At 36.8% G+C, this 24,002-nt stretch overlaps 1 protein-coding gene, 1 long non-coding RNA gene, 1 other non-coding gene and 1 pseudogene across 3 annotated transcripts; 2 read left to right on the plus strand and 2 right to left on the minus strand.

Moving 5' to 3' along the window:
- LOC132619816 (adenine/guanine permease AZG2-like) overlaps positions 1-16,368 on the plus strand; it is a 46,993-nt pseudogene extending 30,625 nt beyond the window's left edge.
- LOC132617348 (uncharacterized) lies at positions 583-10,231 on the minus strand. The gene is made up of 2 exons (XM_060332341.1): positions 9,525-10,231; positions 583-909 (listed from the first exon to the last, which is right to left on the minus strand). Exons 1-2 carry the CDS (start codon positions 10,188-10,190, stop codon positions 583-585), a joined length of 993 nt encoding a protein of 330 aa, XP_060188324.1. The 5' UTR covers positions 10,191-10,231.
- On the plus strand, positions 3,346-3,452 carry LOC132620635 (small nucleolar RNA R71). The gene has a single exon (XR_009575072.1). It is a non-coding gene; the product is annotated as a small nucleolar RNA R71 (small nucleolar RNA).
- Positions 4,740-6,084, minus strand: LOC132619133 (uncharacterized). Its single transcript, XR_009574525.1, has 2 exons — positions 5,830-6,084; positions 4,740-5,293 (listed from the first exon to the last, which is right to left on the minus strand). It is a non-coding gene; the product is annotated as an uncharacterized LOC132619133 (long non-coding RNA).
- Positions 16,369-24,002: the final 7,634 nt, after the last annotated feature.

Below are 24,002 nucleotides of genomic sequence, written 5' to 3' on the forward strand. Positions count from 1 at the left end.
GTACGATCACCCTGAAAGTGTCCCCCGTATGGGGAAGAATGAAAACTCTCCAACACTTGACTCACCTCGGTCTGTGGAATGCATCTTCGTACTAACTGATTAGTCCCTTGGTTGAATAAATACGGCTCATCCATATATAAAACCGAGAGTCATGATACAACTTCTTTCTCTGCTGTGAGGTGGCTTCTGGGGGGTACGCCCCACTTACTATCAAGTTCACAATATCAGCATACCATGGGACTTCGGCAGCAGGAATAGCAAATAGCTTCTCATCAGGGAACGACTCTCGAATTTGGACATCCTCCACAAAATGATTATGGTTGTCCAATCTAGACAAGTGGTCTGCGACTTGGTTCTCAACTCCCTTACGATCTTTAATCTCAATATCAAATTCCTGCAAAAGAAGAATCCATCGAATCAACCTGCGTTTAGCATCCTTCTTGCTGAACAAGTAGCGAATGGATGCATGGTCTGTATAGACAATAACATGTGTCCCAACAAGATAGGACTGAAACTTATCAAATGCATAAACCACAGCTAGAAGCTCCGTGTCTATTGCAGTGTAATTCATTTAGACAGCGTCTAACATCTTACTAGCATAGTAGATAGAATGAGAAACTTTCTCTCGTCTCTGTCCCAACACAGCCCCACAACATTGTCGCTTGCATCACACATCAACTTGAATGGCAAGTTCCAGTCAGGTGCAATGATTATTGGTGCAGTTACCAATCTCTTCTTTAGACCTTCAAAGTCCTTGATACACGTATCATCAAATAGGAATTTCACCTCCTTTTCAAGTAACCTGCACATCGGACTCAAGATCTTCGAAAAATCCGTTATGAAGCGTTTGTAGAATCCTGCATGCCCGAGGAAACTATGCCCATCCTTGACTGACACGGGGGGTGGAAGCTTCTCAATGACTTCCACTTTAGCACGATCAACCTCCAGCCCTCTCTTTTAAACATTGTGCCTAAGGACGATGCCTTCTCGGACCATAAAGTGACATTTTTCCCAATTTAAGACCTGGTTAGTCTCTTCACATCTTGCAAGTACTTGGTCTAGATTCTTCAACCACACCTTAAAAGAGTTCCCGAATATTGAAAAATCATCCATGAACACTTCTACAAAGTCCTCAACCATCTCTAAAAAGATAGCCATCATACACCATTGGAAAGTCGCGGGTGCATTACACAACCCAAATGGCATGCGTTTAAAAGCATATGTACCATATGGGCATGTAAACGTGGTCTTATCCTGATCCTTCGGAGCAATAGCTATTTTATTGTAGCCAGAATACCCATCTAGAAAACAATAAAACTCTTGCCCGGCTAACCTGTCTAGCATTTGATCAATGAAGGGAATGGGATAGTGATCCTTTCTGGTTTCCTCGTTCAACTTGCGATAATCCATGCAGATTCTCCATCCAGTGATTGTTCTAGTAGGAATGAGCTTGTTTTTATCATTTTTCACAACTGTCATCCCTCCTTTCTTCGGGACACACTGCACCGGGCTTACCCACTTGCTATCCGAAATAGGAAAAATAATGCCGGAATCTAGCCACTTGATTACCTCTTTCTTGACAACCTCCTTCATCACAAGATTCAATCTCCGTTGATACTGTGCGCTAGGCTTATGATCATCCTCCATGAGTATCTTGTGCATGCATAGCGCGGGGCTAATTCCCTGAATATCAGATATTTGCCACCCCAATGCCCTTTTGTGAGACTTTAATACTTCCAGACAAATACTAACCTCTTCGGTGGTCAACTCTGCTGCTAATATCACTGGCAAGGTATCACCCTCACCTAAGAATGCATATTTAAAATGGGCGGGCAAGGGCTTCAATTCCAACTTCGGAGGCTCTTCAATTGATAACTTCGGAGTTACTCCCATTTTTTGGCCTAAAGGCTCAAACTCGCTTGCACGAATATAAATACTCGCCATATCCAAAATCTGCACCATCTCAAACGTCGCTGAGTCACCAAAAATATCATCCCCCACCAAGGATCTCTCCAATGGATCATGTGAAGTGATGAGTGGCCTTCGGGCATCATCATTCGGAACAGTAATGGCGGATAGCTCCTCATAGATTGCAGGCATCTTCAGAGCTTGGACATTGAAGACTTCAACTTTATCATGTACTCTCATGGTGAGCTTCCCAACAGCTACATTAATAAGTGCTCTCCCTGTAGCCAAGAATGGACGCCCTAAAATAAATGGGACTTCTGGGTCTGGCTCGAAGTCCAAAATCATGAAGTTTGCAGGAATTATCAACGACCCCACTTGCACCAATACATCTTCAATAATGCCTTTGGGTCTTGCTAACGATTTGTCTGCCAGCTGAAGAACTATAGTGATTGGTCTGGGTACTCCCAAACCTAGCTTCCTGAAGATAGATGAAGGCATGAAATTTGTACTTGCACCGAGATCACATAGTGCTCGAGCAAGAACCTGCTTCCCAATAGAAATCTCAATCATGAAACTTTCGGGATCCTTCAATTTAGTGGGCAACCTGCTTTGAATCCGTGAAGTGCACTCCTCAGTAAGTGCAACAGTGGCATACTCTGTGAATCGGCTCTTGTTTGCAACAATATCTTTGATGTACTTAGCATACTTTGGAATACCCTGCAGTATATCAACCAACGAGACATTCACGTGTACCTGTTTAAGCAAATCAAGAAACTTCTTGTAAGTAGCCTCTTCTTTCTGTCTTGCCAAACATTGAGGGAATGGAGGTGGTGGCTTTGAAACCACGGGCTGTGGCTGCTTTGCCACTGGTGTCTTGACTACCCTCTCTTCTTCAATCATCTCCTCGGTAATCTTCTCTTTTTACTCGACTGGTTTTCTTCGGAGCCACTTCCTCTAGTTCTCTCCCATTTCGAAGACTCACAGCATTACAAGGCTTGGGATTCACATCCGTATCACTTGGCAGTCCTCCAGGTGGTCTAGTATTTTATGCACCAGCTATCTATCCCATCTGCCTCTCTAAATTTTGCACAGCCAAATCGCGATTCTGATTATCTGCTATCAACTTCTACTGGTCTATCATCATCTTATGCATATCACCCATCATCTTTTTCATCATCTCTTCCATACTGTTCGTGGGTGCTCGAGGAGCAGGTGCTGGCTGATAGTTGTGTTTCTAATTACCTGGATTGTCACTCCACTTGAAATTTGAGTGATTCCTCCAATTTGGGTTGTAGGAATTCCCGTATTGATTGTTGTTTCCTTGCCCCTTGCTTGCATTACCCACAAAGTATATTGATGTGGGATTTGCAGGGCATTCATCACTTATGTTGGGTATCCAGACTATCAATAAATATGTGTGCCAGAACTTCATTCGTCTGATGGTGGCGAGGGAAATCTCTGAGAAGACCTTTGAACCTCTCCCACGCTTGATACAAATTTTCCCCACTTTTCTGCCTGAATGACATGATCTCTCTTCGGAGTCGAGCTGTCTTTGCAGGTGGAAAGAACCTTGTCAAGAATTTCGTCGCCAAATCATCCATGAAGTGATAGAATTTGCGGGCTCTGCTAATAACCAGTTACTTGTATTCCCCAATAGAGGAAAGGGGAACAGTGTCAGCCGCACATATTCTTTGGTGACCCTTCCAATAGAGAGAGTATCCACAATCTGCAAAAAAGTATGGATGTGACCCTGAGGATCCTCAGGGGACATCCCCATGAATTGCCCACTAGAGTGAAGTAGCTGAATCATGGGATGCTTCAGCTCAAAGTGCCCTTCGATTGTGGTCTTGACAATGCTCGAAGTTACATCTGCCACACGAGGCACTGCAACCTCTCTCACTTTCACTTGTGGATTATTAGCCATGACCACAGGTAACTCTGCTAAATCCTGCGGGTTCTGCAATAAATTCAAATCTCCCTTGCGCCGATTGAAAGTATGTTCAACTCAAGATTGAATTCCTCAAGATTGTTTTGACTCGCAGTCCTTCGCATTCGAGTAAAGTACCTGGAATCAAATAGCAGCTAAGATCAAGACGTTAATACTTGGATAAACAAAGCAATTCAATTTATTACGGCAAAAATAATTGATTTCTAAGTCCCCGGCAACGGCGCCAATAACTTGTTGGATCCAAATGCACACGGAAGTATACGCGGTTGTACAAGTAATATAGTGATTATATAGAATCGGATGTTGAACCCACAGAGACTTATGACCAATAATTTCACGAAAATGAACTATTGCTACTAATTATGCAAGTAAAGAATAAAAGCTTTGGTTGTTTTGTAAACTAATGCTATAATGTAACCAGAATTTGTGCTAAGAACGTATTTGAGTACTGCTTTTATCAAGATTTTAGAAGTATTCCAAGGTCGTGGTTTGTTCACCAATCCCATTGAGTCGTTCAAGTATCAGACCTTAGCAACTTTGTTTATAATTGTCAATTAACCGGATTATTAATCTCGTAGTGTTCTTCCGAACCACTACTCGCCGATTCAGGATAACTCGCCTCTTATATTCCTATTGTATTGACCTATCAAGAATGCAATAAGAGCATGGCATGAAATTGATTGCGGTAACTAAGTATATTCCTATCCTAGTCACAAATCCTAGCCCAACTATAGGGATATTCAGATTACAATCTCGTTACTTCTTCTCCACATTAACGTCTTTCCCAAGCACGTGTATCAATTAGTATAGAACTCAACTGTTGCGCAAACAATCAATCAATTAAGCACATAAGTAAAGAAGCAATTGCATACGAACAAGCTACTAAGATTGAAATACTTTTCAAACGTCAATATTCATGGATAAGCCACAACCCAGAGTTACGATGTTTAGTTACACATGATTCAAGAATGGAAACAAGAATTCATGATTAACATAGGGTTTCAATGTAAAGAAAAATAATAGAAAAGGAATAAAACCTAAAAAGAGTTTCACAAGTCTCAAAATTCGTCCAAGCCGTCTTTCTAATTTTAAAAATGACTATTTATACGCTAGGGTCAATATAAGATAAATTGGCCCAATCCCGATCCAAGTAGGACAACTGACGCCGCTTGTGCGCTGGCTATGTGTCGCATGGCCAGTGTCTGATCTCCTCTGTGTGTTGCTTGTGCGGCGCATGGCCAATGCATAGCCTGTCTGAGATTCAGAGATGGGGTTTTCGTGCGTTGGCTATGCGACGCATGGCCAGCGCATGAGACTCTTCAGTGGTCGGATTCTGCCTTTAAGTACTGAACTTCCTTCCCAACATTCAATCAACGTGCAAAGCCTCGGAATCAATCAAACACTGCTCGGAATACCCTCCATTGGTCCTTGTTGTGCCTATTCATACAAGCATACCAACATAAGCTCCTATACAACAATTTGCATTCAAACTGCGATTAAAGTTCTAAGAAGTGAAATGCAAATGACACTAAATCTAGATATTTGTGCCAAATATCAACTCCCACAATAAAATACCATTGATACAACATATTAAGCTTTAGATACTCGGCATAAAAGGCACTAACAGGCATGAAGAAGAAAAACACACACAGTTAATGATAATAATGTGAGCTGCATGTGAAATTTCAGTACATGTTTCCTATACATTAAACTTTAATTCCATTCCTACCAGGTCATAAGTTAGTATCACACAGTAAAAATCCGATAAAATGCTACTGGTAGGAAACATAAGATCCTACTGCTCATTTCAGTTGTTGGATTAGGCCTAAATATGAAGAACTAAAATATGCTTAAGTGTTACAATTATGATGATAATTGAGTAATAACTATTTGATGTCACAAATTCACTTCTTTTTGGCAATTTCTTGGCAGCCATTAGGTTCATGTATTGTTTCAATTTGAGATTAACTTACCATCGAATTCGATCCCTCATCCATGCATGTCGCATGAAACAATCCTGTCTTTCAATTGCTCAGAGACAATAAAGTAATCTATTCTCATCCTTTTCCCACGATACTGCAAGTAACGTTATCATCACTCATCAGGACCATCAGTCCCTACAAAGGACCAAAGAACAAGAACAAATAACTTGATGGTAGTGGACAAACTACATTTATTAAAACGTGTTTCCATGGAAAGTCTTCTGAGTTATGAATATAGTACTTTAAATCACTTACTTCCCAATAGGATTTACTGACCACGAGAAGCCACATTCCATATCCATGTCCTTGTCCTTGTGAAGAAATCTATATGCATGTACAGGCTTTCCTCTGAGAAATATGATTAACATTTTTTTTTTAAATGAAGTAATGATTTCATTAAAAGAAGGCCAAAAAGAAGTCCATATAACAAGGAGTAAACAAAAAAATAGAAAGGATTATCACATAACAGTACACAACCAGTCAATGGAATGATAATATACAGGTTTTATGCCATGAAAATATAACTTGAAAGAAATTGATTCATAAGACTAAATATCTGCATCTTACAAGTTCCAATTCAATATAATCTACTTTCCTAGTATTTCACTTGCTCATTGTTAACTAGCTTTGTTTTCTGCATCAATTTTTAAGCTTTTCCCAAGTGATCATTTCTTCTCAAATTAATCTTGCATCAGCTTACATCATATAGCCACACGAGATTTTGAACAACATTATGCAATCATGTGAGCTACTTTCATGCTTCTAACACCAACCATCATTTACATTTGATTTAGATCGCCGGTTAAATTATCAATTTGTAAAACACACATCTAAAAGTTCCCAAAAAAAAAGTTTGAAATCTACACGGAAGAAGGTGATAAATTTCCAACAAATCATTCAAATTCATCAGTGCTCACCGCCACTGCCCCACCCACCACCCCCACCCCCGCCACCCCCCGGATTATATAGTCTGAAATATGAAAAATCTAAAGGCATCTGATGCACTTGACCCTAACTTCAGTTGAGATGAAGTTTTCAGAACATTTCTAGATAGAATTGTTACATTTGTTACTCTGTAGTACTAAAAGAAGAATTAGTAATGTCTAGCATCAGCAAAGAGCGAAGAGGAGAAAAAGAATTGCAGATTTAATGTCATAGTGTTACAAATATACCAACAGAAAAGAAGAAATATAATCCCTAAAAAGTGATAACCACTTTCCATTATCAAAAAAGTGCACTAGTAGAAGCTATTAGTCATTTCACATAGTATCACAACAATCATAACTGACAACAAACCACTAGCTCATGTGGCGCAAACATATATGACATTAATAATTAGGTTGCTTCTCTTCTTATAGAAAAACCCTTTCAGACTGACGGATCTGTCGTTTTTTCAGTAAAGACTTCTATTTCACAAACACTCTATTCATCTAAAATCATAGGCTATTCATATCGAAGATTACAGCTCATATTACTAGTGGTAATATTGTTTATACAGACAACAGAAAAGTATCAAATACTAGAAACACATGAAATTATTTTACAAACTACGTTTGTTTTCAGCCAGAGATTACTACGGGTCCGGCTTGATTCAACAATTGGATTACTAGCATTATAAGGTTATTAGTGATAACATCCCGTCTCCTGAGGTTATAGGTCATTTTGCCAAGTTCCTTTGACGTGGTTCTCTTAAGTGCCCTAATAGACTCAACTTGTTCACCAGCGGTCAGTTCAACTGGAGCATTCCCTTTCCAATTTAAAGTTATTTCCTGGAACTCTCAACCTTGTTGACATGACAACCGACGCGACTATAAACAAATTCCTGACATGCCAGGACTCTAGTCTCTCCTCTCTCACCTACAATAAAATTATGCCTCCCTCTAATCCCATAAAACCCTTTTTTTTGGGAAAATAGTAATGTTGTATTTCTCAGCATTAAGGACATGCTAGGGACCTCCAAAAAGAGATACAAAGAAGCATCAGTAATTACAAAGAACCTAAAAGACCCAAAATACCCCTTTTTTCTACCTCCAAAAACATTAACAAAAACACATACACTGCCAAAGGTAGTGGGGATAATCACAATTGAGTTGTAACGATATTCACTTTCTTTTTATAAGGATAACCTATATCTGTGTGGCATGATTGAAGGAATTGAAGCGAATAAACAGAACTGTACCTTACATGAAGATCACCACACCAAATCATTTATCTGAAGTTGTGAGAACAAAGTGTAGCATTCTTTTATCCCATTTTCTTCTCCTCTGAAATGAAGATTCCTCGTCTTTCCAGCTATGTGTTTAATATTCGGAATGACTCAAATTCAGCCAAAATAACTCAACTATCTGGTTCATGCTTAGAACCTAAGAATACAAACATTTCGAGAAAATGATCAAAATAGTCCTTAATGTATGGACTTAGGATTGCTTTGGTCCCTGATATATACAACTTATGGAAATGGTCCTTTAAGTATATTAAAAACATATCACTTTAGTCTTTGACCCTACATACCTAACAACACCAAACAAAAATCTGTCAAACTTAACAGAAGCTTATGTACTTTTCAGCTTCTTCCATCAGCCAAAGGTCAAAAGTTCTCTTTCCAACCAAACCAGAAAGATTATAACAGTACTAACATAAAGAAAAATGTGTGTCATTTTCATTTGTCTAGTTCCCAGTTCTGTCCTGCACTCCCAGGGACACACCTTACACTAGCCAATAAATCTTTTTGAATGATCTCTACATATCAATTTACGTTCCTTACATAAGAGAATGTGACTGATAAAAATAACTTTTAACATATGACTTCACCATTTAAATCCAAAAGGCAGCATATACACAACTTTTAGTTGCTGCCTAAGATATTCTAAACAACACCAGAAAGGGAATTGCACATCAGAAAGGGAATTGCACATGGTTTGATTAATTTAACTAAAACTACTCTTATACGACACTAGCTTCCTTTCTTCTGTCCTTCAAAAAGATATTGTGATACCAGCTTTAATCCTTCATCATCTGATAGCAAAAATCTTCATTGCGAGGAAAAAAAGGAGCAACAAATTCAGCAAAATATCAAGATACCAGCAGCAACTGACTTGAAAAGCAACAACATAATATTACCACCATAAGAACCATTGTTGCAGCAGCACCATCTGTCCTTTTCACAAAAAAAACAAAAGGCATTTGCACTATGGTCATTGAACAAAAAATAGCAGCACCACCATATGTCCTCAAAACAAGCAATACTTTTTGTCCTTCACAAAAAACAAAAAGGTGCTGCACCATGTTTAGCCCAACAAAAAATAATTGCAACACCACACTAAATATCAAAATAATCTTGGGTTGGTCCAGGATTTGCTCTTCTAACCTGCAAGTGTACCATAAGTTATTTTTGTATCATAAAACTACATAATAGAGAGCCAAATCAAATATTACGGCAAGAAATTTACCGGTAATTTTTCGGGAACTGATGAAGTAGGAGGCATCCAAAAAGCTGTCTCATATACACCCACTTCAGACTGTACATAGTTTTTTAATTTACAGGTTCTTATGTTATGGCCAGGCTTGTGACAGAAGCTACAATTAACAGATATTTGCTTTTTCTTCATTCTTGTTCTACTTGATCCCGCTTCATCTTGTTCTCGTCTCCTCAATTTCTGATCTCTTCCCCTCTTGTTTTGTCTTACAAGTATCGGAGGCAAAGGAGGAACCTTATTTGATTTAGGCCACAATTGTGATCCATTAATCGGAAAGATGGTTTTTTCATAAATTCTTCTATATGTGTCAACTTTATAGCAATCATCAACATAATCAAGAACATCATCTTTTTTAGCCCAAATAGCCGATATTGCATGTTTGCAAGGAATTCCTGTTATAGTCCATTTTCTACAACTACAGTTTCTGTTTTGTAGGTCCACAGCCCAATTGTCGGCAATCGATGCTCCAAGAATCTCATAATTGCACTGATTCGATTTGATTGGAATAAATGCAGCTGCCGCAGATTCATTCTTGTGCAATATGTCCTTAATCCGAGGGCAAATATCACCTGAATTCCATCTTTCCACTTTATCCCTATTCGCTTGGAATCTAGCCATAAGAAGATATCTTAACTTCTCCAACAAAGTTATGATAGGCTTGTCTCGAGCATCAAGAATCATACTGTTAAAACATTCACACATATTATTCAACAAAACATCACATTTAGCGCCTGAAGAGAAATGTGATTTAGACCATTCAGTGGGTGGTTTTTCATTCAACCATGCAGCGGCTTCTGCATCCAATTCATGCATCTTCTCCATACATATTTTAAAGAACTTCACAGTTGTAGCCTTTGCAGTAGCCCAAACTGCCATCTTGAGGGACAAACCAAAAAATCCAGCCTTCTTAAAATTGTTATGGAGGTGTCTCACACAAAATCTATGACCAACATATGGCAAAATCTATGACCAACATATGGCAAAATCTCATTAAATGCTTCAATAAGACCTTTTTGTTTGTCAGACATAAAGGTCCAACTTTCTTGATCGTCAATCTCTAAGTCACCAGCCAAGTGTTTTAAAAACCATGACCATGTCTCCTTGGTTTCCTTTTCAACAACGGCATATGCTACTGGAAATATGTTATTGTTAGCATCGAGACCCACTGCTGCTAATAACTGATTCCCATACATTGGGCCCTTCAACCAACACCCATCTATACCTACTATTTTGCGACATCCAACCTTAAATGCCTCTTTACAAGCAGCAAAACATAAATAGATTCTTTGAAATCTATATGGCTTATTAGGCATCTCATTGTCGGTAAACTTCATATAAATTGAAGTGCCCGGATTTGACCTGTCAATCTCATTAACATAGTCCCAAAGAATGGCAAACTGATCTTTTAGATTTCCATCAAGTAATGCAGTTGCCTTTTTCATAGCCGTTCTAGCTTGAGTTAAAGTAACATGAGCTTTAAGCTCGACACTAACAGTATCTCTAAACTTGGATATCTTCCATCCCCTATTTTGTTTAATTCTATCAAGATAGGTCCTTGCAATGAATGAAGAAGTTATTGTCTTGTTATGATGGTGCCAATTTCAACAACTGTGTGAGGGCCTATAAGTTTTTATCTGAAATATGTTATCCCTGTGCATTCTTGATGCCATTATTACCCAGTTGCAATCGTCATGTATGCACTTCGCTTTCATCCTATCTTTATCATTCTTTTTCCACTTAATATACCTCCCTTCTTTTACCTCATGAGTTGTTACAACATTTTTGAACTCCTTCTTACTTTCAAAGGTATATTCCAAAGCCAAAACTGGATTTTTTCCATCGGTCTTTGCATTGTGCTTTGGAAAATCAAAGCTTTCATTGTCGGAATCACTATCCAAACTCTTGTTGTCTTCAGAGTTCACGCAATCAGGATCCCCATCTTCGTGTAACATCTGCTTCTGAATTTCAGCACTAATAAGCTCTCTACCATCCTCAAAGCTATGTTTGTAGTATCCTTGTTTATCAATCATCACGTCGTCATTGGAGAATTCATTTTCAGAATCCTCAAAATCATCCCTGGAAGATATGTTTTCCCTTTCGAGCTCTTTGTCAATAGGTCCAACAACATCTTCATTCTCTGGAATGTGACTAGTTCTGCAACCAAGCTCAACTGGATCATCTATTCCAAAATAAGAGTCCAAATGTTCAAAATATAACTCAATTACTCTGTCTTTGGGGATGAATTTTTCATGGTATGAGCTTCAACCTCCGTAGAGACTAATCTCCATTTGTTACCAAGCTTCCCGCATTTATGCCAAAATGTTATTGAATCATTCCGGTGACCACATAATTCGACCATCTTTTTCAAGTCAGTAAGATTGAAATTCTTCACTTCAACATAATCAAAGTAGTCAATGACAACCAGCATACTGTTTGGTTGGCTGATGTTTCATCAATCCTTTATGATAAACTTTGATACTGAAAAAAGACGCCTCAGACACAGGATCTGCAAATAAAAGATTACATATTTTAAGAAGTCAGAGCCACATTGTAGATGTTACAAAACATGTATATTTAAACAACACCAACTTCTAAATATTTTGAATCCACAACCCAGATTTCGAATCCACAACCCAGTATATTTAAACAACACCACTTCTATATTTAAAAGGATTGGAGACAACAGTAGTAACAACCCAGATTTTGAGTACCAAATAGGTTGGTCTTTGTATTGCTTCAACTAAAAACAAAATAAATTCTTACCGTAGTATGGGCTTGATCCTCTATCGTTTCTTTTGATTAACATTGTTTAACAATGGAGAAACTTCTCTTGTGTTGACTGATTTTACAAGACCATGAAAGAGATGGAGAAGGGTTTTTGCCGGGAAGGAGGGACTTTCCACCTTTTTTGGAACTAACCAGGAAGGCAAAATGCTTTTGTTTTAGAATTTTGATATCTCACGTGGGTTGCACATGAGGAGGCTTCTGTTAAGTTTGACAGATTTTTGTTTGGTGTTGTTAGGTATGTAGGGCCAAAGACTAAAGTGATATGTTTTTAATATACTTAAAGGATCATTTCCATAAGTTGTATATATCAGGGACCAAAGCAATCCTAAGTCCATACATTAAGGACTATTTTGATCATTTTCTCCAAACATTTCTCAAGCACATAAAGACAAACAGGGAAGAGAGAGAGAGGGAGAGGGTGTTGGTGAAACATTTTCAAGACTGGAGCTTGTAGAAGCTAAAATATCACACTCATAAGACACAAACACCAATAGAAATCTTCTTTACGTTTAAATAGTTCACGGCAGACTGAAATACCAGCATTACTCAATATGAATAAGACTGTAGAAATGTTCATCAATGCGTAACCATAGTCAGGTTGGCTAGTCCCCAGTGCTTCAATTATTTTCTTCATTACCCCTTTCAACAAGGGTTAAGAATAAAAGGTATCAACTAGATTGGAAGGTTATCTATTATTCAAAAAAAGAAAGAAAATTAGCAACCCCTTTACTCAACTTGATGAAAAGTATCCTAAATGTCACGTCCCAAAATACCCGCTAGATGTGATTGACACCCAGCAAACACCACCCGCTAGGCGAACCATATATCATACCCTTAATCATTTACGAAAACACAAAGAAAATAAGTACAAGTCCAACGACATTATTACTAATGAAAGCCAACCAACGCTAAGATAAAAGAATCAGTAGCCCAAATTCCACACTAAGACCATGGAGCATCTAACAGAATTACATGAGTTTGAATGTCAGGCATGTAAACCCAAATATAAAAGAAATAACTAGAAGTAAACTAGATAAAGCTGAAATGGCTGCCTCCACGAATAATGCGGTGGCTCACCTCAGTAACAGAATCCACTCACGAAATCTTCAACCACCAACCTCATTCTCAGCGACAGTATCTGCATGAACATGCAGGTAAGGAGTGAGTTCTACATAAATATAACCCAGTAAGACCCTCGACCCGCCACTTTAAATACCCCTGGAATAAGTGTTAAAAAATACAAACACACAACAAGCACAAAAATATTATGCACATGAATATATCATTATACAATACCAACCAAGGTCCAAACCACTATTCATCAAGTATATAATATATCTCAACACAACTTACACTAAGGACCTGTCATAAACGGCAGTTAAAGAATTAATCAATACCATGAATCCACGGCAACATACACAATGTGCCAAATATGTCAGGAAGCATACACAATGCTAAGAAAAACATACACAATGCTAAGGGAAGCATATACAATGCCCCAATATCATCAAGAAGCATACACAATACCAAGGGAAGCATACACAATGCCCCAATATCATGGCTCACAGCAGTATCACATCACAAAATAATTTATGAAATAAAGTATATGCGGCTGGCATTAAGGACCGCCGATTCTGCCAAGCACACGCTCGCCCCAACACACGGACCAGGCAGACAAAACATATTTTTAAAACGGGTTTTGAAAAACAAGTACCCAAAGCTTAAAGTCTCACTTACCTCTAATTCACAATCCAAGCACCTCTTCCAATAATTCAAAACCATGCTCTCGAAAATTCGAATCACCTCAAACTACACCAAAACGAGTTTAAAATAGTCAAAACCGTTTAGACGAGCATCCTCTAAATTTTCAAAGCAAGTCAACAATCAAAGTCTAACTCCCAGCCCCACTAATCAAATTATGTACCCATATTAATGTGAAATGCAGTACTTCTAGTAATGGGGAAAAATGCCGAAACAGTGGCTTCAAGATGTTGCAAAATAGCTCTGAAATTGCATTCTTAATATATTGTTTCTCATGTCAACGAACCACTGCTATCTCATAGTATAATTCTACATTCAATCATTATTAATATAACCATATAACCCTTTCATTATTACCCAATCATCAATTATGATTTTTGACTCCTAATAAAGATATAGTAGTAATTGAAACTGGAAGAAATAAAGTATTTTTCCATAGCAGCTTTCAACATCTAAACTTCTATGACTAATTTCCACTAACCCACCAATCATTGTCACCTAATTTTATTTCCAATCCATCATCCTGTCATTGAATAATGATTATGCCACCAACTACCCTAATTTTCTACTCCTTAAATCACTAAAACGTGATCAGCAACCAAAATAAGAGAATGGGTTTCGCCCATCCTTTTAATTTCATTTTTTTATTTTTATTTTTAGGCTAAATTACCAAATAACCCTTATTTAAAATTGGGTTATTACACTAAATTTCTCAACTTTCTTAACGTATCAATAATCGAAGTGTCTAAAACTAAAATACCCTTTTTTTCTAACACAATGGCAAAGCAATTAGACCACTAATTATAACACTTAGCAGCAGCATAAAACAAAGGCATAATTGAAGAACCTGTATGGCAATAACATCAGGGTCAAGACTTTCAATGAACTCTGCACAGTTGTTCTTAATTTGAAGAAGAAAGCTATTAGCATTCCAATTTCCATGCCAACACTTTCTTGTTCTCACAAGCACTCTCAGAAATTGTTTGTTCGCCAACTTTCTCTGAAGAAGAGACAGAATAAAATCCATCTTTTTCAATTGGTAACAAAAAGGTGATATTCCGTTTTGAGCAAACTAAAATAATGTGGATAGATGATGTAAATTCTAATTCATAATCAACAGACATGCAAACTGGTATATCTTCTTACAGCTAAGACTTATTGGAAGAAAAGAAGGTGAATATCTCATACTCCTTCCGTCCCAAAAAGATGGTTATCTTTTGACTTGCCACAAAATTTAAAAAATAAAGGAAGACTTTTGAAATGTGTGGTTCAAAACAAGGCTTAGATATTTGTGTGACTGTAAATCATCTCATAAAGTTAAATTCTAAATATAGAAAGGGGACAATCTTTTTGGGATAGAGGAAGTACTTTATAGTATATAAAAAAAATAAAGAAAAACACTTATTTTAAAGAGCTTCTAATTTATTAGTTTCGGTTTTTCACATGATCTCCTCTTATCGATAGACTAAAAAATCTAACAGAGTATTGTAATTTCAATCTCATTTTCAAATTAAATGTTGTATTCATGTGTTCCTTCGCATCCAATTGTCTACATTGTCTCTCTCTAATAAATTACTTTTCCTCGTACTTCTTCTCTATAAAAATTTTGGTATATTTTTTTAATTTTAACAATATGTCACTTCAAATTAGTTACTACCATCTTACCTTAATAAAAGGCAAGGTTCGGTAAATTTAGAAGGACATGAATTTAAGTCGTTAAAATAATTTTTGTAGAAATGTAAGATGAGGGTTCACACAATAAATTCATGAGGCCCTATCCTTCCCAAACCCTGCGCATAACAAGAACTTGTGCTTTTATCTAACATGTTACGAATTTCTTTGACATATAAAATCTGTTCTGATTTCGTTGGGCTAGACCAATGTATCCTCGTTCTATAAACTCAAAGACTACATCTATTCAATACTTATTTTATATAAGAAAGACAAAAGATGGACCTATCCTCATACTTAAGGACCATACATGAATAATTATGTTGAAAGTTAACTAAGTTGGGTAAGATTCTATTATCCCAGACCAATTCTGTTAACAACTGTCGCATCAACTTTAGGAGTTTCACCTATAGCCACATTTGTAAAATCATCAGCAGGGATTAAAGAAGGTGGTCGAACAAGGATAACAACGATCTTCGTTGGATTTTATTTTCTATTGTCTTTGTTCTTCACACCTTTGATTGCAAGTGTGCCAACATGGGCTATTGGTCCATCTTTGGTTATGGTTGGCGTGTTGATGATGAAAGTTGTTAAGGATATTGATTGGAACAATATTAAGCATGCATTGTCTGCTTTTGTGACTAAGGTGTTAATGTCTTTGACGTACTCGATTTCTAATGGTATTATTGGTGGAATTGGGGTGTATATTGCTCTAAATTTGTATGATAGCATGGTGTGTTGGTTCAAGTGGTTGATGAGAATGAGAAAAATGGTGGTGAAGGAGCAAAATCAAGTGTCAGCTACCAATGCAGATCAGAGTATTGAAATTGTTTGATATTTTTGTCGATGTAATTTAGTAGTAGTTCATTTGGGTTGGAAGTAGTTCTTTTCTTTTTGATTTCATGTAGTGACTAGTGATTGTAGATGCACAATCCGCTGTGATAGGCAAGGTGTGACAGATGGACCTTTCAAGGGCGTTTGTGCATCTTTGGTCTTTGTGACATTTAGCTTTCCTGTTATAAAAATGCCAAGTATCAAGAATTTGATAATTTGTACATTGTGCTTTTTCTTATCGTTAGTGAAGTGTCTAACTGCAAGTTTTTCTATTATTTCGCTTTATAGATAGGGTTACCGTGCCTATTTGAGTTATAAGGGAAAACAACAATCTTAACAAGCAAGTCATGCTACCTTGAAATTGGACCGCCGAGGACAAAGTTAAACAAACATGTAACTAGACTCAAAAGATATAGTAGGCGTTTGGACATGATTGAAATCAGGTTAGTTTGAAGTTGAAATTTTAGTTTTAATATGCAATTTAGATCTCAAAAGTTATACTTATTCTCGTAAACATGATATTCCGACAATTTGTAAAAACTGTCAAAATTTCTTCAATTCTTATACAATCTTATCAAATGAGCAAATCATAGTTCATAAACAAGGTATCATAATATCATAAGGCGCCGCATTAACAAATTAGCTATTTTCATGTTCCTTTTATGGATAAATTCTTACGAATACATGTTATAACAAGCTTTCAAATTCACATATTTTTACAAAGATCCACTCGTCCATATATTAGAAATAGTAATAACTAGTTATTGTTTAATATAATCTGTCCACATCGTACAAACAATCTCTTCACGTCAAGCATTAATCTTTTTCTTGCAAAACTTAAAATTAGGGGTCCTTTTTTTTTTTTTTTGCCAAATATAAACTTATGAGTCAAGTATTTAATTTTATAAAATTTGAAATCACAAACTAGAAATTGAAATCCTACCTTTTAGGTGAATTCGGGACTTAAAATAAAAAATTCAAATTGAAGTTGAAGTTTTGTTCAAATGTCATAAACAAACATAGAAATTCTTATTTGAAATCCAAATTGCATGGCCAAACGGGCCCTAGTCTCAAAGTAAAATGATAATTTGTGAAGAGTTGTAAAATAACGGTTGTGCATAAAGTGACACTTCAAAATGATTGTACAACATATAAGGCCCAGCCAAGCAACAATTTAATGTTGTACAAAAAGCATTAATGAGAATCTGGGCATAACTCCTTTTTCAGTCCTCTTGTATCTGCTCAAGGGTAGTTCTTTTGGCATCTTACTTTTGGACTTTCAGAGTTTGCGTACATCAAATATACATTGCCACTAACTTACAAGTTCAAAAAGACATTCATCTCCGAGATTCAAGCCATAAAGTGCAGTGACTATCTTCCATCCGCTTGTCAAAATATCAAAACCTGGTTTGCAATGATAAACGGTAGGCCAGATTCTATTATCCGGTCCTCAGAGCCAAATAATCCAACATTTATGCTTTCTTGTTTTCATCAAAAGGTCTCGCCAGGATTCTAGTAATAGCTGCACAGGCATAAAGGAGGTCTAAATTCAACGAGAGAAAAAAGGGATACACAAACTGGAGACAATGAGTATCTCAGCCAAGTAGAAGCACTTCATTGCAACGTAAAGCGGACTAGATTCTCCAAAGGCTAAGCAATATGCCTGAAATCGCACTAGAAAAGAACGACTAGGGTGATCAGGTGTGAGTGCCGCTTCACATGGTGTTCAGGTGATGAAAGGACTAGAACTCTAAAAAAACAATGTAAATGTGGGTCTTGCTTCACAAAAAAATTAATGATCCTATATGACATCTTCCAACCAAAGAAGCAATATCTCTTATTTGCAAAGAGAAACCTAACAAATGTCTGCACACGTATGAGTTGATGAAATTCAGCCAGTTGCTTTGATTAAAAGAAGTATAACAAAGAGAGGTCTTAATAACCAATTGATTCATCTATTTGGAGAAAATTATACCTCGCGATTACTCGAGGACATCCATAATCAGACATACTCATTAACTTTAGATTTAAAGAAATAATGCCATCATTGGAATGTCCTGCTTCGTAAATGCTAAACCTTTTTTTTTTTTGTTATTGATGATAACCGTGGTATCTGGCCCAACTTGCGTGCACCTCGACTAATTTCACGGGATACCTGCACCTCCCACCAGCAACATGAGGTAACTCTATCCACCAAGGCTAGAACAGATGGGAAAAAATAAAAGGTGCTAAACCTAAAACATAGTTATACTCGATCAAAGTATTATTAATAAGTTAATATATGTCCAGTGTGATTTCGAGAGGCTTATTTTAAACAAACTAGAGCCTCAAAAAAGACAAAAGTTTAATCCAAGTGTCTGAGCTTGAAATCATCATTTATATTATATATGTATTTTTCCTTTCAACACTTGAGATCTTCATGAATTTTCAAGAACATTTTGCAGTGTTACCGAAGGTGTCCTGACAAAAGCATCATTCCCTCTATAACATCTTATTAAACACAAAAGTTTGATGAAAAAAATGTCAAAGTGCATGAATCTTCAGCGGTAAGCTCAAGACTCATATAAACTCAAGCAGTGTATATGCCAATATTGAGAAATATTCATAGAGAACTCATCAAATAGTAAGATTATAGCAATCCATCGGAATGAAGGAACGATGAAATATTTGAACAAGGCGTTACCTGAAAATCTCGACCCTCGACCTCAAGTCGACATGCATAGCTGACTGCGTGATGGGGTGGTGTGTCTCCTAATTCCGCAGACTCACTTTTGATGACTTTTTTGTTGCCATTTGCTGCCTTTTCTCCTTAATCATGTACATCATTACATCAAAAGAAAGTAGCAAGAAGATGCTCAAAGGCAATCAAAGCACAACATAAACATGCAAATGGCAATAGGCAGTTACGAAAAATGAAATCATAGAACAAATAAGTTTTAAACGTATATAAGAATGATTTGAAAAGCATACCACTTATCTGTCTAACAGGACAAAATGCCTCTGCTGCTGTCTCCTCAAATTATTTCTTGACTAGCCTTGCTTCCCTAGCCGCATGTGGAAAAAACATTTACCATGTTGAAATTCAATAAAGTCACAAGATAAGGATGTCTACTAGACAATCAAGCACCGGACAGGCTTGACCAAAAGTAATCAGGCATGGTGTAAGCTTAATAGAGCTGAAAATTCTGGCTGAAGTTCAGCTCTGTCAGAAAGAAAGAAGCTCAAGCTTGAAAAGTTTGATCAATAGATTCAGCAATTTCATGCCAAAAACTCTAATTCCTACTTTGTAATTTAGCCAACCCACCAAAGAAAGGAGAGCATTTTGGTTTAGGGGGAGTATGCCACATCTAACTCTAAAATGAATGCCCGAAATTGTGATTGAATCCCTTTTTATACCAAGTGTCAACTGCATCATCATTGTATTGGTCTTAAACTTATCTCTCTTGCTTCAGAGCCAGTATTGAGTTGATTCTAATCTCATGGAAAACCTCGGTGACTACGTTTGAGGTGCTACTGAAATACACCCTTTTTTTCTACATACAAGAATACAACAATAGAAAATGAGCATTTTAGAAACAACCTTAGTACCAACTACCAACACAATCATACCTTATGCTAAGGACTCCACTTTTGACTTATATCATCTTCTCCCAAAATCCAGGCCAAAAAGGGTGACACAAAAGATGTGCTTTTGATATGTGATTGGATACTATAAGAGGTAAATGTTTGTTTCTATTTAGAAGCAGCAAATTTGTCACGAAGGGCTGAAAGGACGGTAGATGTAAGCTGGTGAAGGGGAGAGGTGAACCTCAGGGGCTTGTAAGGAGCACATGTGATAGGAAAGGCTCGTCTCTTGAGGATATGATTAGTACAATTGCTAAAGTAGGAATCATATCACAAGTTATCTCATATATTGGGAACTCTTAAGTAGTGAATCCATAAATTTCCGAGTAGAATATTATTCTTTGAATTTTCCAAATAAAAAAAGAAAGTCATTACTCAAATGAATCTCAATCACAATTTCAAATTCGAGAAGAAAGAAAACTTAAAGATGGTTGTTACCAACATTCGAAAACCTCTTACAATTTTGAATTACACGAAATAAGAGAAGTTTCTTAATTTCTTGAGATTCAAATATTAGGACATAATCATTAAGAATATTATACACGATATGTTATAGATTCTTTTGAATTTCAACACGACAACTCAAAATCAGAGTGGGTTTGATTACTGCTTAGTTTGAAAAAAAGACATATTCAAATATCCTTAGAATAGCGAACAACATTGTCAGAAAGAAAAGGATGGTGCAAGTATTTCCCCATCAAATTCATTGGTGATTGCACAGTACAAAAAAAATGACAAGTGCTTCTTACACCAAAAAGAGGTACTGGGATGAAAATCTGTAGAACATCATCGACTAAGATTAATTGACAATTGAAGAGTAATGATATGCTCAAATTACACCTATTAAATGATGTAAAGCGGACGGTGTCAAATATAGTAATCCAACTAGGTTGGGGTCAAATCCCACAGGGAATATGGTGTGAAAATGTTACTAAACAAGTACAGTACTTTCTTGCAGTCTAGTTTCGTATTCCGTTGACTTGTAAAAGATTGTTGTTTATTAACTAATTGCTTTGAATGTAATGAATATGAATAAAGAAACCAAGGTTGTGTCCCCCTTTAGATAAAATGTATGCTATGGTTATTGATCTAGATATACTTCTAATGGATCGTTGTAAGAATGCACTTAACCTCTAATTGAATCCATAATAATTCCTAATAGTTAAGGACTATTTCTCTTTATGATTTTTCCAAATAAAAAAGAGTTGATATGAAGAACGGTTAATATGTGTCAAGTAAATTCCTCTTATTTCTAAGTGAATCTATTAAACGAGGGTTAACGCCCCGAGTTCTTGTTACTTCTTCTTACCGAACCCTAGCTTATTTTCCCAAGTAAATTAAGGTTTATGGCTTAAGCTAATGTTTCAACCATCAATTAACAATGAATAATGGAGAATAAGTAAACCCTAACAACTCATTATGCATATATCAATCTCAATTTCCAATCACATAAGACCCATATTTGGGTTCACAACCTTAGTAGAGAAATTAGCTACTCATAATGAAGAATGAATAACAAAATAATAAAGAATTCATATTGCTTACTATTGATGAAACTAAGATGAAAGTAAAAGTCTTGATCTCCAAAAACTCCAAAAACAATGAAGTATTTAATGCTCTAGGTCAAAAGACAAGTCTAACAACTGATAATGAAATAAAACCCTACAAGGAACTATTTATAAGGTCCCAAAAACGTGAAGTTACACTTGGAAAAATTGCCCATGACGGCATCAAATACTGTCCATATAATAAGATACGGATCGTATAAAAATTATACGATCACTTGGTCTCTTTTCTTTACTTCAAATCACAAACACAGGGTACAACCCGTATATAAATATACAGTCCATAAAATTTGGCCATATTTTACCATCCTCAAACTTGACGTTCTGCCTCAACTTCATCCACTAAATACGAGCTGGAATACGACCCGTATAACAAAATAAAGTCCATATTTCTTGTCTATAATTTAGCATCTCCAACTTCAACATCCTGTTGCCATTATCCTTAATCACGACCAGGAATACGGATGGTATAAATTAATACGGTCCGTAATTCCTCACCATTTTGTGCCAATTATGCAACTTCACTGGTTTTGTCCTTCAACTCATCGATTACTTGAAACATAATAAAAACATATCAAAACAACACAAACTTGCTTAAAAACAAGTAAAACTTATAGTAAAAAAGCATCATATGTGCCGTAATTCACGGCAAATCAAGACCCCCAACTTAAAGTTTTTGTTTGTCCTCAAGTAAGTAATACAACACAAACGACTTAACTAAACTTAGATACAACAGAGTAAAAATGTCTACAATGGTTTTGGCTAAGAACTACCGGCATGTATCTCTTTCACAACTGACCCTCTCAATTTCACAATTTCAAACAAGATGTATCACTCAAAACATGTTACAATTCACAATGAAGCTTCAATCCATGACATCAAGTTATTGGAACTATCAATGCATATACAAACGCTACATTGGGTAATCACTTGTTTTCACAATTTCTTTCAACCCTTATGCCCTCACGAAGATCAAAGAACGTCACTCACACATATGTACAAGGATAAACGGGAAAAAGACAAAGAAGAAGAGAAACGCTCACACTCACAAAGAAGTTCATGTACTACAAATGCAAATGCCATATGCTTGCCCTTATTTTCAATGCTTTCAACTTTGGACTGTTCGATTGTGATCACACTTGGACTTTTTCAAGCTTGTAATGTAGGCTTAGGGATGGGTACGATACATATTTGGATATTAGTGACTCACCCTCCTTGAACACTACATTTTACTTTCTATGATATGCCTTTCCGTGATATGCCTGCCTTTCTCCCTCTTTTCACTTCTTCAACTTCGAGGTGTTTCAACAAATTACTATTACTAACTATCTTTTTGTGCAATGATTTTTTGATTTTCTCTTTTTGTTTTTTTTCTATAGCAACTATATACAAACACAACCACATCGAATCCTTTACTAGGTCACTCACACCACCCCCAACTAAAGATTGTAGCCTCTTTCTCACACATGTTTCACCCCTAACTTAGGCTTTTCGGCCTTTTTCTACTCTTCTATAGCGTCAAGGAGGGAACGAGTGCAAAGATAGAATTATTTCAAACAAGGGTATGGGTTATTTAATGGCTAGCCAAGGAAAAGGTTAAAGGCTCAAAGGGGGGAACTAGGGAATATATATATATATGAACGGGTTAGGCTTATAAGGCAATCAGGGCTTCAAATTCACAAAAAGAAAGCCTAAGATCATTTCAACACCCAAAGTGTCCTTAGTAATCAAGCATGACCAACGGGGCAAGTTCTGGATTGTAAGTATAAAACATGAACACATACTAACGACGCACACACACATTGGCATAAGGATTGTTTTATTGATTACCCAAGCAAACACTCGTCACACATAATATCCCAATACTTAAAATGTCATAAAAAGAAGCATATATGTCAATACACTAACACATTCCGAGCATATACATCAATTATTCGGAGAGGGGTCATTTTTCATCAAAAACACAAAATCACATATGCATAGCAACAAGTTCATCAACCACTACCATCTAAGTCATAATTACTCTGTTTTACCTAAACAACCTAAACATGCCAGTTTCAACAGAAATAAACTCCTCGAGAAAAGAATTCTGGCAAAGATAAGCTAAGGGGGTCCTAAACACATATACATAAATATATAGCTCCAGTATCCCCACCCCCAACTAAAAAACTCTGTACTATCCCTAATGCATCAAAATAAGCATGATTAAGGTAAGGGGTACCTGGGAGAACTGGGCGCTGTGATCATCTCGGGACGGTGTCCCCTCTACAGACAGAGTTGCAGCACCAGCCTCAGTAATAGCAGTCTCTTCAGCAGCAGGGACATCCGTCGGTGGGTGACTAGAAGAAGTACCAACAGGATCAGGGTAATTATCAAACAGAGAATTATGCACTGCGATCTGGAACCCCTCATCCTCCTGGCGGCGCAACCTCCGAGTTACCTTTAC

This window comes from Lycium barbarum, chromosome 11 (genome assembly GCF_019175385.1).
Source record: "Lycium barbarum isolate Lr01 chromosome 11, ASM1917538v2, whole genome shotgun sequence".
Classification (NCBI taxonomy): Eukaryota; Viridiplantae; Streptophyta; class Magnoliopsida; order Solanales; family Solanaceae; genus Lycium; species Lycium barbarum.

Coding starts and splice junctions, on each gene's coding strand:
- LOC132617348 (XM_060332341.1), bottom strand. CDS start 10,190: ATGGCAGTTTGGGCTACTGCAAAGGCTACAACTGTGAAGTTCTTTAAA. Junction 910..9,524: donor CTCCTTTGCCTCCGATACTT/GTAAGACAAAAC, acceptor GTCATTGAGAAG/CTTCCACCCCCCGTGTCAGT.